The sequence below is a fragment of the Eschrichtius robustus genome, chromosome 1, assembly GCF_028021215.1.
Source record: "Eschrichtius robustus isolate mEscRob2 chromosome 1, mEscRob2.pri, whole genome shotgun sequence".
NCBI lineage: Eukaryota > Metazoa > Chordata > Mammalia > Artiodactyla > Eschrichtiidae > Eschrichtius > Eschrichtius robustus.
Genome location: NC_090824.1, coordinates 168,515,979 through 168,530,919, shown reverse-complemented (window position 1 = coordinate 168,530,919; position 14,941 = coordinate 168,515,979). Strand labels below are relative to the sequence as shown.

Here is a 14,941-nt window from a genome sequence, read left to right as displayed (position 1 = left end):
GGCTTGGGCTCCAGGGAGGCTGCAGGAGGCCTGGGCTTCCTTCAGGGGTCTGGGGTCTGGGTCCCTTGTGCGCTGGGCCTAGCGCCCTCCGGTGGCAGCCCCGCGGTACCGCTGCTGTCTGCCGGTCACATCCCAGGAGGAGGCAGGTGCGGAACTGGAGCCTGGCCAGGAGGAGGCTCGGCTTTGTTTGGTGCACGGGTGCACGCCCCGCCGGTCCCGGACCTGCTGGCCCCTGCCCCGCTCTGGGTGCAACCACCCCTCCCCTAGCTCAGCTCAGCCACGTGCCACCTGGGGTCAGTCCCTGAGCGGCAGTGGCGGTTTTCAAAGTGAGGCCCAGAGACACCTGCAGGTACTCCAGACCCTTCCAGGGGGCGATAAGGTCAGAACTATTTTCATAACAATAGCATTATTTGTCCTTTATTTTCTCAAAAGAATACAGTGGAATGTTCCAGAGGCTGCGTGATGTGTGATGACATCACCCCTCTGACCGCTACTGGAATGTGTGCTTGAGTTTAAATGGTTTTGTTTTAATTTCTGTGATAAATGTCAATGGACATAACCCAGGTGAACAAAATCTCCCCGGGTTCCTTACTAAAAGGGTGAGCAGTGCTGCTGTGGAGGTCTCTTGGTCTCTGTCCCCCTGTACCGGCTGCCTTTGCCCCATCCGTTCACAGTTCTCCCGCTGCTCCTGGTCAGCCTCCCGGGTGCCGCTTGAATGTCACCACCCAGAGGCCAGCCAAGCGAGACCCGGTGCTGCTCCTCGCCAGCCTGAATCATAACTTCTGAATGGCTTATCCGTCTGTCTGTGGACCAGCTTATTGGCCACCTGGAACGGGCTGACAGAAGAATAGAGGACGGGCCAGGGAGAGCCCTGTCTGTCGACATCACACCCACGTTCCCAGGGCTGGGCATTGCTCTTGTGCTCCATAAAAGTGTCGTGCTGCTGATGCCCCAGTAGGCCAAGGGCTGCGTGCTGGCCGAGTAGCGATGCTGGGCTTTCCCCACCTTCTGCCACCAGGCTGCCTGGCACCAACATCCCATCCTGTTGGATGCTGCCTTTCGCTGCTGCCCTGGGGTCATGCATCCCATCTCTCATTATATACATCTAACATGCCTCCCGGGGTTGCAGCATAAGGACCCTGAAAAGGACAAGCCTCCCAGTGAGGACATAGGGTTTATCAGGAAGCAAGGCTGAGTGTGGCTTTGGGTTGGTTCTGTGCCCAGCACCCCCAACCCCTGCCCCTCCCGGCAGGCCCAAATCTGAGGAGACCTAGTTGACAAGAATAATAGACAAGAGCAAAAATAACATCTCGGGAGTAAGCACTGGGCCTGTACCAGGCACAGTGCCAAGGGCTGGTTGTGTGCAACCCTGTAGAATCCCCACGTGGACCCCACTGTGAGGATGGGGCACTGTGTTCATTTCCTGTGGCTTTTGTAACCAATTAACCACAAACTGGGTGGCTTAGAACAACAGAAGTATGCTCTCTCACTGTTCTGGAGCGCAGAAGTGTGAAGTCAAAGTGTTGGCAGCGTTAGTTCCCTCTCCCAGTGTCTGGTGGCTGCCCCAGACTCCGAGTCCCCTGGCTTATGGGTACATCACTCCCTGGAGTCCTTTCCCCTTTTCTTCTAATGTTTGTGATCGCATCTCATGATCCCTACCTTAATTGCATCTGCAAAGACCTTTTTCCCAAATAAGGTCATATTGACAGGTTCCAGGGGTCAGGACTTGGATGTATCTTTGGTGGGGCCACTATTTACCCCCCCCCCCGCAGGGCAGTGAGGCCTATGTCTGAGGCCACGCATCAGTACACCGTGGAGAGAGGAGCTGAGCCTCATCTGTTGGACCTGGTGCACCAAAGTCTTGAGTGCAGCGCCGGTCACGTGAAAGGACACCACTCTATTTCGTGCTGGACCTTTCCAAGCACTTAAATGATAACTGTGCACTGTGAATCTCCTAGGGTGGGATTAGTGTGCGGCACCTCTGAAACTTTGTATTGATTCTTTCCCCCCCCCCAGAACCGATTAACAGTTTTAAAATTCTAACTTTTCTTTAAATATGGTTTGGTGTTGGGCTAGATATTTAAAGAATTATTTTTCAGCATTCCTTTTTATTGTTATCAAAAACATAAATGCATATGATTTGTCTAAACGACACATAACACAAAAGAGTTTGCAGCAGCAAAAAAATCCTCTTCCCAATCCAGCCTTATTCTCTAGAGATCAATACTGCTCTGATTTTAGCTGTCTTGGTGGTTACTGCCATAAATAAAACTGTATGATTTTATTACTGTTTCTCATTTTATCAACTTTAGATGCCATCCGTTATCTCCCTACCCTGAAATTTAAGGAATTACCTCATTCCTACCTCTCCCCCACCTCCTCCTGAATTGATGGTTATATGATTGTTTTTAATTCTTTTGTTGATTATTCTTATAGCTTTTAACCTCATTTAGAGATTTCCTTTGACTGCACATGTGTGTATTCCTACCTTTCCCTTAAACCCACATTCTCTCCTGGGGCCACGAATCAGTGGTATGGGCTTTGTCTATAAGTTGGATTCTAAACACTGACAAATAGTGCTAGGGTTCACATGATCACGACTGTGTGAAGATTGCTTCCGTATGCCAGGGCCTGTGTTGGGAACTGCATTCCCTTCTGCCACCTCATGGGGTTGTTGTGAAGGATAAGTAATACACAAAAAGCCCCTAAAACAGTGTTTGGCTCGGAGCTCTTCCTTCATTGCTCATAATCATGTGGCATTTTAGTTTGCTTCTAATTTAGACAATTTTCTTACATGTCTTCTATTTTTCCTGGAGTTACTAATTGCCTCTCTTTTTTCTCTTTAACCAAAGAATAGTATGTGCCTTGCCCGTGTCCTGAAATGTATTCAGCCTCTTGATCATACTCTATGGCACATGGAACTCCCTTTCTTCTTGTAACCCTCCCTCTGTGATTCCTGGCCCACAGCTCCAGTGGCCCACCAAGTCTCCCTCACTCTTGTCCTGGGATGACCCTTCATTGTTCACTTACCTCCCTGGCCTCTCAGTTTTTTCTTATTTTTGCTAGAGTGTGCAAGGTAAACTTGGGAGGCTGTGTTTCTCTGTCATCTAGCAGCTAGTGTAACTTACTAGAAGTCTGGTGTGTGTCCCAGCCTTGTTCCCTCCCGGGCCTCCTGCTTCTCCCCTTTCTCTCCAGTAAGTTTTGGAATCTCCTCTTCCTACCTAGTGTTCTGACACTGCAGATATTCTCACAGCATGAGCCTTTACTCACTCCCCCGGCCCACCTCTGTGCTAATAACACTTTCCATGTTAGTTTCCTGTCTCCTTTTTTTACTCTGACAGATACTGTTCTATTGTTTCTTTGGTAATTTCCTCTTCTCCATTTTTTTTGTTCTTTTCCTCAGCGTCTTCTGTTAGTTAGATGTTGTACCCACAGGATTGATTCCCTGTGACGCTGAACTTCTAGCTCTTACTGTTAGTAACAGATGGGAAGTGATGGTTTGCTCTCTTGCTTGATTGTGAAACCACCCCGCCCCACCCTGCCCGCCCCCCACCCCATAACAGAAAATCAATAAGGAGAGCAAACAGCCACACACAGCTCTCAGCTTCAGCTTTGCTAGGAGACAGAGAACACTGCGGCATTCACATATTTTCTAGAGCTGTTTTTTTGTTCTCTTTTTCTGGGATATTTCCTTGAGTATGTTTCCAGCTTTTCTATGGAATTTTTGTTTGGGCAGCAATACTCCCAACTTCTAAACACTATTTTTTGTTCTCTGAACTTCCTTTTTATCCTGTTTGCTTTATGCATAAAATTTTATCTGAAATTTCTTTGAGAATGCTGATTAGAATTTTTAGCTTAATATTCTCTTCTGTTTCCCGGCTTTACTCTTTTTTCCTCTGGAGTCAGTGGTTTTGTTGCTCTTGGCCTTTCCCTTTCATGCCACTGGTTTTCCTTGGATATCTGGCCATCTTTGGGTGTCTGTTTATATTTAAGGTTGATGGGCTCATTTGGAGTGGGCGGTGTAGATTTCCTCTGCTGAGCACTGGTGGACCAGCTTCAAGGGCTGGCTCTCAGCTTCAGGGCCAGAGTCCGGGAGGGAGGGGGAGAAACGGGGCAGGAAAGTGTACTGTGTGGCCACCCCCAGTGCCAGAGGGCTGCATTCTGGGGTGCTAGAACCCCCTGCTGGTTCTCCCTGTGCAATTGATGTCTTTTGTGTGTGTGCGTGGTTCAGAGTTTGCCTGGGTAAAGGCTGGCCTGCCCCTTGCCCTGAGCAGGGGATGGGAGGGAGGGGCGAGGTCCTGACTGTAGCCAGCCTTCCTCACCGTATCCCTCTTCTAGGTGTCACCCCGCAGTCTCCTCCTCTGCTGCCTGTTGGCCATGTTGGAACATCTCTGAGAGGAGGAGCAGCAGACTCTAGTTGGAGCCTGTTGTGGTAAACAGACATACCGGTCATAGACTCTCAGGCCCTGGAAATAGTCCATCCTGACCCATTCATGTTACAGATGAGGAGACTGTGGACCATCTGAATGGTGGCTGGGCGCTGGCGTCAGCAAATTGTCTGCAGGCCCTGCAGGGCTTGGGGGCTCTGGAGTAGGGCTCCTGCTGGGGCCAGGGTGGTGTGGCCAAACTTGCAGGCCTGCGAGCTCTCCCTGATCCCTCCACCCTCTCCTCCTAGCTCCCCTTCTTAGAGCCCAGGGACCGGCCTGTGCTCCCCACCACCGCCTAGGGACAGCTGACCCTGCAGAGGTGCTGCGTGGCACGCCGTGCCGGGTACTTGAGGGGGCCGCAGCACCTGGCATGCTGCCATTTCCTCCCGGGAGATGTCTGCTTACATCCACCCTGCGGACAGGAGGGCGCTGGCGCCCACACCTGTACCCTGAAGGATTTGTCGCCGAGGCTGGTGGAGACGGGGCACCGAGGGAGGTGCGCAGGGAGGGAGGGGCAGGCTTGGGGTGTGGGCTGTAACTGACCCTCCCTCTGCCGTGTCGCCCACAGGGGAGCGCCCCTTCGCCTGCAGCTGGCAGGACTGCAACAAGAAGTTCGCGCGCTCTGACGAGCTGGCGCGGCACTACCGCACGCACACGGGCGAGAAGAAGTTCAGCTGCCCCATCTGCGACAAGCGCTTCATGCGCAGCGACCACCTGACCAAGCACGCGCGCCGCCACGCCAACTTCCACCCAGGGATGCTGCAGCGGCGCGGCGGGGGCTCGCGGACCGGCTCGCTCAGCGACTACAGCCGCTCGGACGCCAGCAGCCCCACCATCAGCCCGGCCAGCTCGCCCTGAGCGCCTGCGTTGGGGCGGGGTGGGGCGGGGCCTGCGGCAAGCCACGCCCCATCCTTACCACGCCCACCCTAGGCCCCACCCAGCCCCGCGGCCCCTCCTCCTTACCACAGCCATGAGCAGATGCTCTCACTTCCTCCCGTGATTCCGTGTCGTTTCCTTTTGTAATCAGAAGAGAGAACTTTATGAAGTCAATGACAACAAAAAAACGATTTTCTTCACCTCAGGTGTCAAATTTGTAAAAAAAACAACGAAAAAATTCCAAAAAACACCATCCACGATTGCACAAGAGACATACCCACGAAGGTGATTCAGCGGTGTTGAACCCCCCCTTTCTCAGGGATGGACATGTTCCACGAGGTCAGTGAGGACACCCCCTTCCTGCCGCCTTACTCTGTACATAGATTTGCACTCTGGAATTTCCTTTTAGGTTTGGGCACACATTGGGGGCAAAGCAGTGCAGGTGGAGCTCAGCGCAGGCGGCGGGTAGGCCGGTTGGTTAGTTTGGAGCCGTGGTCACCGACCTTGTGCTTCCAGGGCAGACCCCTAAGCAGGGCCCGCGGCTCCCTCTTCCTGCCCCCTTCCCAGCTTCAGCCTCGCCCCAGCTGGCAGTGGGCTCAGAATGCAGACGGCTCAGAGGGACGCCTTAAGCCGTGATGGGTAAGGGGAGCACTCCCCAGGGAGACTGTAGGGGTCCTCGCTTCCGGGACCCTGCCCAGGTCCCCCTCGGAGCGCTGGAAGCAGAGATGCAAACCCGTGTTGGGCAGCAGGCCGCACCATCTGAGGTCCACATGGCCAGGGCCCCCGCCCGCTGCTGTGTCCCCGCAGAAGGCCCCAGGACCTTCCACTATTAACACCACGTTCTCTGACTGGCCTCCTACCAGGGTGTCCGAAGGTGTCATTGGTGCGTCCAGTTCCCACGTTCTCCCCGACCGGCCCTGCTCTTGGGATGCCTTTGTTTGACACGATGGGTAAAGCGGGGCCACCCAGCCAGACGCTCTGTGTATGTGGCTTGCTGTGGCCACGCTCGGCACTTCACAGAGACTGTTCCATAGCAAGAGACCGGAACATTGTGACTTGGAACTTTGTGGGGTGGCGAGGCGGATGTCATGGGAAATGCAGTCGGAGAACGTGCATTCTCTTTCCTCCCTGGGGAGCACTGGACGGAAGTTGTGGGAAACGCTTTTTTCAGACCCACCGTGTCCCCAGCTCAGAATTAGCGAACCCTCAGCTTCTCCATGAGCCCTGTGTCCCCTGGACTCCTCCCTTCCCCTCCTCTTTTTCCCCTCCTACCTGGGAGGCCCTGGCCCACCCCCGGCCTGTGGGGCACTAGGGTGCAGGGCCCCCACCGCCAGCCTTCCCGTGCTGACAGGGGCGGGCAGAGAGCCGGGGACGTCTCTCCCGGAGCTCTGACCTGGGCAGGTGGATCAGGCCGGGCTCCAGCGCGCTCCTCAGCGGAGAGCTGAAGCCACCACCTGCCCAGTCACCTCCCTTCCCTTCCTCCAGGGAGTCGGGGCCTGTAAATACAAGTCCCCAGGACAGTGTGTGTGAGTGTGTGTGTGTGTTGGGGCAGGGGGTGTGGGTTTGGGAAGGACTTGGGGTATCTTGCAGAGACCTCTGTTCATTGCGATGAGGAGGAATGATCCTTGGGACCTCAGAGGGCCGTAGAGGGGCTTCCCTGAGCCCAGAGTGCCTTGGTTGTGGTCATCCTGCTTCCACCCCCAGCCAATCACGGCGAGGGATGCAGCACAGAGGAACCCCGGAGACCCAGGCCCAGCTGGTGCTCGTAGCCCCTGGGCGGCTCCAGAGCAGATGGGCACCCTCTGTCCCTAGCAGCCAGGGGCAGGCTGTCTGCAGCGCTCCGGGTGCCCATTTCTAACTCTGCTGTGTGTCAGCTGGGATCAGCCAGTGGTGTGGTGGTGGCTTCTGAGTAGCATGGTAGCTCCCGAGCTGGGCGGGAGCATTGCTCTTGCTATGGGTGGGAACCAGGCAGGAATGGCGGGTGAGGGGGGTGGCCCCACCCTGGCTCTCTTTGGGCTGTGTGACAGCCCTGCTCGCGTTTGGTCCAGGAGAGAGAACGGGACGTGCTGGCCACCTGGACGGAGCTGCGCCCTGAGCACCTGGGGTGAGAGCTCTTCACGCCCGGTTCCAAAGTGAGGCCCGGAAGGGCCCTCGGAGGTCCCTCCCAAAGTTGTTTCTGGGTGGGGCAGAGAAAGCCACACTCCGAATACACTTCATGTCTCAGGAACTCACATTCCAGGTTCAGGAATTTTATTCCAAAGTCCTTTGGTGTGCTCGCCACGCACGGGTCCCTGAAGGCAGGGAGAAGGAGCCGCGTGCCCCGAGGGGCCAGGCTTCTTGTGACCTGCCTGCAGCATCGCGGAGGAAGAAGGGTTTCCGACCCGCCTGCTCTCTGCGTATAGGAAGGGGGCAAAAGGACTCTAAACCCAGTCATCTTGGAATAAAAGAAGAGTGGTTTGTTTTAGAGGCGGGGTGGGGGGTTGGGGGAGGGAGAGCGGACGTTTGCTGTTTCCAAAGAGAGCACTTAATTTAATGTTTCCTCTTAAGTGACCCAGGGCTGTTCCGTCTGATAGATGGAAGGGTGACATTGCCTTAAAACAGAAATATGCAGGCGTTGGCTATTTTCGGCAGGTGAGTGTGTCTTCGTTCCCAAAGTAGTTCTCGTCTAATGGCAGGGTGCGGTCCTTCTGAAGCGGGCCTGGTGGGGAGGTGGGCCGCTGCTCTTCTGCTTCAGGGCACCTGGAGGGAACTCCCGCCCTGCAGCCCCAAGCACTCGGCCTGGGGTTCCAGCCAGCAGGCAACCTGACTCATCTGGGGCTAAAATTCATCTCACTTGAAGGGTGGGAGAAATCCATGAATCTCAGGCTAAGTTCGAATGGGCTCTTGCTAGCATCTCATCATCACAACACGTGGAGCGCATGTGGAAGAGAAGAGGGTGGCAGGCCCCGAAAGGCCACACTCACTCAGGACCCCCCCCCCCCCACCCAGGAAAGCAGTTACACGGTGGGTGACCCTGCTGAACAGCCTGCATTTTTTTCTAAGATGTAGAATGTCTTCCCGGCCTGGGTCTGTTTCAGGGTCTTTCATTTTTCTGGTTTATGGCCATGCTTGCTGGCTTCAGTGTGACTGAGGAACCCTCAGGACTCCTAGAAACAGTAGTGAAAACTCAAACCTTTCTTTTGTGGCCAACTCCAGTGCTTGCAAGGCCAAGGGGGCAGAGATCTCAAAACAGAGGTTGCCTGAGTGAAGGGAGAGTTCCCCTCCAAAAAGGCCTACAAGTGATCCTGGACTCAACCAGGGGGCTGGTGTTCAGCCCATGTTCCAAACAAGGAAGCCCTCTTTGCGTCAGCCATATTAGGGTTATCAGCTCCCCATACACCTACCCTATTCTACAGCCATCGGGAAAAACGCAGCCCCTTCCACAAAGGACCCTGGGGTCCTCTCCTGTTGGGTGCTATGTAGGAATGGCCAGTGATGCCCTTGATGGGAATGTGGTCCTGGAGGTGCCCTACCTACATCCTGCTGCACCCCACCCACGGCTCTCGGGGTGCACGATGACCCCCCTTTATTCTGAGGCCACGCATCCGGGCAGGTGCAGGATTCGCCAGGGTGCAGCCTCCAGGTGCAAACTTCAGCAGCACTGGGGTCCCCAGACCTCCCCGTGCCCTAGGTCACAGCTCAGACCAGGGAAGGTGATTTGGAGGTGGGGACAGACAGCTGGGCCACGGGTGGCCCCCAGCCCTCTTTTGGGGACACGCAGACAGGGCTGGTGGCTTTCTGGGTTCCAAGTGAAGTGCGGCAGAAGCGGGGTCTCCAAGTCTCCTCCCCCCCAGCCCAGTGTCTCCAGAAGACTGGCCGCTTTTCTTGCCAGAAGCAGGTGCTAAGGTGGCTGCCAGCATCAAAGCACGCCCCAGGGACTCGCCCCTAGAGCTCAGCAAACGAGAGGGCCACCGAACAGGGAAGCGTGATCTGAGCAATAGCGTCCCCTCATTTCTCAATTCCCGGTTTCGGCTGTGTTTACAAGGCTACCTGATGTTTTTGACTTCTGACAGCTTTCACTTTTTTTTTAAACCCTTTTTCCAAAGTCATTTAAAGACTGAGTGCTGGAAGGTTTGAAGGGCCTGATATATCTGTCACGTTGCAGCCAGTAAGAAATGCTTTGCAGGTCACCCACATCTTTCCGTCCAAAGATTCCACGTGCGATTCTGGTGACCGTATTTTCCAAAGCTAAAATCAAGGGTGTGGGCTGACACTTTTTGAATTCAGGATCACCCTGGGAAAAGCCAGGTCCTGTAACTGATTTTCCCGATTTCTGAGGCTGAGTTTCAAAGGTTTGTCCCAGACACATCCCAGAGAATTTTGTACCAGAATTCAGATGCACAATTCAGCTTACTACTGATTAATGCCTGAACACCGTTTAGGGAGAGGCCCTTCCCCCACCTGCTACTCTGCCTCTCATCAGAAGAGTTGGATTTGGTGGGAGACGTGAGCCCGGGGCCACACTTGGTTTCTACTGACCCCCATCGAGGTATTGGACTTGCAGTGTTCCCCTGACCCCACCCAGCCTCTCCCCTTCTCATGCAGCTTTAAAACCTTACTCCTTTTATTTAAAGATGAACAGGATGGGAGAAAGTGGCTTCCCCTGCCCGGCGCATCATGCATTCCCTGTGGGGGACACAGGATGCGTGGGGGGCAGCAGGGCCGCATAAGCAGCTTTCTCTCAGGGCTCGGGATGTCTTCCTAGTGACATGGCGACAGGCTGCTGCACGTGCTCGTTTGGAAACCAAGCTGAATGCCTGCCCGGCAACCACAGGTCTGGGTGAAGGCCGTCTCTCCCACGCAACCCAGGGACGCCTGTCCCAGGCCAGACTCCTCCCTCCGCAGCCTGCCTCCCATGCAGCAGGGGGCCACTAACCAGTGTGGCACCGACACCCGGGGGGAGGCGTCCATTCCTGGGTCAGGGTGCCTGTCTGGGTGTGTGGGTGGGAGGCTTTGCTCCCTCGCCTCACCTTGGAGAGTCCCTTGTGCCAAGTGCCGAGGACCCTGAGGGCTGGAGGCTTCGCTCTCCCGAGCAGCTGTGGGTTGTCGGGCGCGGGCCGCTGTGGCTCCCACGGGGCGGGGAATTGCTGTGTGCGTGGGCTGGGTGCACGCCGGGTCTCTGCCGCCCCCGGACTCTGCACAAAGGGCCCCTCCTCCTCCCAAAGCCATTGATGGAGCTTCTCTGGAATTGTTTGCCAAAATCCCAAGGTAGAATCCAAGGGTCCAAGACCATTTCCATCGAGCACGTGTTTTCCTTTTCCATAGGAACTTTTGTTGTTGTTTTTTTTAACCAGCACCACACCATGCTTCCGAAGGCCATGTTTCGTCTTTCCTGGATCACTACAGTGAAGTATTACAGTTGTACAGTTCCCAATCTGGCCTTGGCTTGCTCGGATAAAACTTTGTATGTATTTTGTAAGGCATAGATTCTATATTGTAATGATGTCCTATGCAAAAAGAAAAAAATTAACTAAATTGTAAATTTTATTGTTTTAACGTGTATGCATGTTTAGTGACGTTTACATTTTGAAATAAAATTTATGATTCATTATTTTATTTGCCAGAGCTGGTCCTTTGATGGGCATGCCTTGGAGAGGCTCTGGGAGGGGAGGGAACTGAAATGACCCAGCTCAAGCAGTTGGACGTAGTTGGCTGAGGGGCGGACACCAGCCTGGAACTGGCAGGCCTTAACACGGGGAGAGGGAGAAGGCTTTGCAGGGGGTGAGTGCTCTTCTGGCCATCTACTCCTCCGGGGCCCTCGGCTCATCACATTCCCCCTCCCACCCCACAGAAAGCTCAGCCTCAATCCCCAGGAGCGCTGAAAAGAAAGGCAGGTTCCCGTGCAGGGCATAGCGCTTGTCCAGAAAATGCCCTATATGCAGCTCACCTAGGTCCCCCAGGTCAGCCTTAGAGACTGACCCCGAACTGCTCTGCCACGGGGGCCAGCCTGGCACTGTGGAGACAGGGCCAGGGGTCCCCGGGATCTGGGGGGAGGGACAGCATCTGTTGATGCCAGAGCCCACTTAAATCTCCCGTGGTCATGAACTGCCCCAGCCGCTCTCCGAAGCAGGGCCTTTCCAAGACGGGCAGGGCAGGGAGAGGGCCTGTACCACGGCTGTGCTTCCGCCCCACGGTCGCAGCCCTACCAGGCACAGACCCAGGACTGTGATTCTTATCACCTCTTCTTCATACATAGGCTACATGAAAACCATGAAGAAACGTAAAATAGCAACAATGGAAGGCCTTGCAGTGGACGAAACATGCTTTTTCCTAAAGCTCCATCCACACCGGCAGGCGTTTCCTGATGAGAGCTTGTTTTCTTCGTTACAGACAAGGAGGAGGGGTGGGAAGGGAATGGCCCCTGGCACACACTGAACTGTCAGGGAAACAAGCACCCGTTTTCAAACAAAAGTCTTTCTGGTGCCGAGACGTGTGGAGCCAGCCCGGTCTTGGTGGGAGCGTGTTCCCAGGACGGCCGTGATTGCACCTTCTTGGAGACGGTTCCTGGTTGCTCAGAACTCCCCGGACAGCAGCACGCGAGACGGAGCCGCTTCCATAAATAATTGTGTGCTGAGAGCCCAAAAGCTTCGAAAACATTGATGGGAAAGAGCAGCCATCAGTCCTGATGTCACAGCAAAGGTTTGAAAGAGGTCGAGGGCTCTGCTGGGGTTCCTTTCCAAAAGATGGGGGTGGTGCTTGGCGTTCAGGAAGCCTCCATTTCAGGAACCTGGGATCCCTAGAGACCCAGAGAGGCGCCCAGTGGTGTAGAAGGAAGAAAATAAACAATAGGTTTTCCCGGTGCTTGAAAAGCAGATTTACTCGTGCGTGTCCACAAACAGAGCACGTAAGCAGTGTGGGGGAGGGTCTGTGGGGACAGGACCTCAGCCCTGGGCAGTGACCAGGTGTCAGAATAAAAGGTCAAACTGAAGGCAGTTAGGTGCAGCGCTGAGGGCATGGGGGGAGTTTGCACAGAGGCGTGGGGTGCACTAGGTGATGTACTGGTTAACAGAATTCAAAACAGCCAGCAGGATGACAGCACGTCCCTGACCAGAGCTGACAGTGGGCATGTGCTGCTCCCGGCTGGGACAGACCCATCTCACCGAATAAGGGGGAGACCCCGCCGGGCCAGCCTGGCCTGCTTCAGGTCTCCCGTGGTGGGGATGACCAGAGAGCTGCCTTTGAGCAGGTAGTGGGGTGGCATCTGGTGCAGGGCGTGTCCTCCCGGAGGGCAGAGGCTGGCTGAGCATTTCCCATCGCCTGGCACTGGCCCACAGGCCGTGAGCGCCCCGCTGCGGGGGGCGGGGAGGGGGGGGCGGCAGGGATCTGCATTCTGCAGGGGAGCCTGACCAGGAGGCAAAGGGAGGGCTGCAGTATTTTTCAGGGGGAAATCCGAAACTATCTCCCCATGGCCTTGGCAGTCCTGTTGGGGTGTGGGCTGGCCTTCGGTGAGCCGGGCTCGCAGCAGAGGGCCTTGAGTAACAGGTTAGACTGTGTAACTTATTCTGGGGACGTGGGTGGCTCAGTGCCCCGAGTCAAGCCCCCTCTGTCCTATGATAAACTTTCAGCCATTAGCACCACTCCGAAGGCTTTCCAAGTGGAAAGCATCCTGACCCAGTGACAGCACCCGGCTGCAGCCTCGTGGAACAGACAACCCGCAGCAGCGGCCCCAGGACCGGCAGGTGTTGATCGAGATGGTGCCGGAAGCACAGGGCCCTAGTTAGTTTCACGTCGTGGTCACCCTCATTCACGGGAGAGAGAGGCCCAGAGAAGCGGTGCTCTGGGCTTAGCCTGTAGCCCCTGCCCCCATCACAGTGTCTTCCATTCCCAGCATCAACAGTGGGGCAACAAGTTATTTATGAATTCCACAGGAGTCCTGGGTGAGTACCAACAATAAATACCAGTATGATTTGCATAATCAACAGGCTCCCCCTTGGACCTCTTAGGAAGTGTTGTCAACACACACACCAGTCACACAAGGGCTACTGCTTAGTGATCCATTACTCCTTCGGGAAAATAGGTACTGAGCTCGGGCCCTGATGAGCGGAAGCCACTCCCCTCACTTGTCCTGCTCTTTCTAACCATAAGCACATTCCAGAGTGTTAACTGTGTGGACCAGCCTGGAGGGTGGCTCATCCAGGGCTCCGCAGCTCTCTCCCAGCCACAGTCTGGGGAATTTCTTATGTGAACCTTCCACTCTGGGGACACAGCTGCTAGTGTGTGGCCTTTGACTGCAGTGGAAGCGCAACCCCCAAATTCTCGGCGGTGGGGTACACGGGCTGGGGAGGCACACACAGCAAGCGTCGGCCATGATGAGCCCTCACTGGGGTGGGGGTCGAAACTCACACTTCCATTACATATATTCTTATGAATGCAGCAAATATTAAGTAATAATAAATAACAATAATTATTAAATAATAAATAAAAATAAATAATAAAAAAGTTAAAGTTATCTGTTAAAATTACCAAAATGTTTAAAATAGTATCAATAGGAATAGGGGGTTAGTTAAATGAGCTATGTGATGTCCAATATGCCCAATATTCACTATATTATTAAATGAAAAGGCAGGTTATAAAACAACATGCAAAATATAATGACTTTTTTTTTTTTTTTTTTTTGGCTGCATCACTCGGCTTGTGGAAACTTAGTTCCCCGACCATGGATTGAACCGGGGCCCTCGGCAGTGAAAGCGCAGAGTCCTAACCACTGGACTGCCAGGGAATTCCACACATTTTATTTTTTAAAAATGTTCTCTAGGGCTTCCCTGTGGCGCAGTGGTTAAGAATCCACCTGCCAATGCAGGGGACACGGGTTCGAGCCCTGGTCCGGGAAGATCCCACATGCCGTGGAGCAACTAAGCCCGTGCGCCACAACTACTGAGCCTGCGCTCTAGAGCCCAGGAGCCACAACTCCTGAAGCCCAGGTGCCTAGAGCCCGTGCTCCGCAACAAGAGAAGCCACCGCAATAAGAAGTCCACGCACCGCAACGAGCCCCCGCTCACCGCAACTAGAGAAAGTCCGCGCACAGCAACGAAGACCCAACGCAGCCAAAAATAAATAAATACATAAAATAAATTTAAAAAAAAAAAACCTTAAAAAAATGTTCTCTACAGCTATATAATTGTGATTACATATTTATATGCACAGAAGAAATACTGGTAAAAGACATAAAAGTCAAGCAGTTGTTATCTTTAGGTAGTGAAAAATAGATTATTTTTGCTTACTTATTCTGGTTAATTCTCTGAATTTTCAAAACTCAGGTATAATGTTTGGAATTAAAATCACAATAGCACTTGTGTGAGGCTAAAAGTTTGCCCAAGCTAAGCTGGGGAGCACCCCATCCTCACCCCCAGGAGACGTCCACTAGCGTTCATGGCAGTGCCTTCGGGGAGAGCAAAACCCGGACACGCCCAAAGGTCCCCACGTGCGCCCACGTGAGAAGGGACATACCCAGTGGCTGCCTGCACATCCGTGCAATGGTGCCATGCAGAACTGAGGGCATTAACCTTACGATATCCAAAAACAGTGCTGCACAAAGAAAGCAAGCTGCAAACAGGAAGGCTTCCATAGCATCAAGCTTGTGAGAGCTGGGAAACACGTGG

General features: G+C 54.1%; 1 protein-coding gene across 1 annotated transcript in view; it reads left to right on the top strand.

Moving 5' to 3' along the window:
* The window catches only part of KLF13 (KLF transcription factor 13), a 45,723-nt gene extending 34,830 nt beyond the window's left edge, over positions 1-10,893 (top strand). The window contains exon 2 of the mRNA XM_068559186.1: positions 4,996-10,893. Within this exon, the coding sequence (XP_068415287.1) occupies positions 4,996-5,285 (290 nt within the window). The 3' untranslated portion in view covers positions 5,286-10,893. The remainder of the gene's footprint in view (positions 1-4,995) is intronic.
* The last annotated feature ends 4,048 nt before the right edge of the window (positions 10,894-14,941 follow it).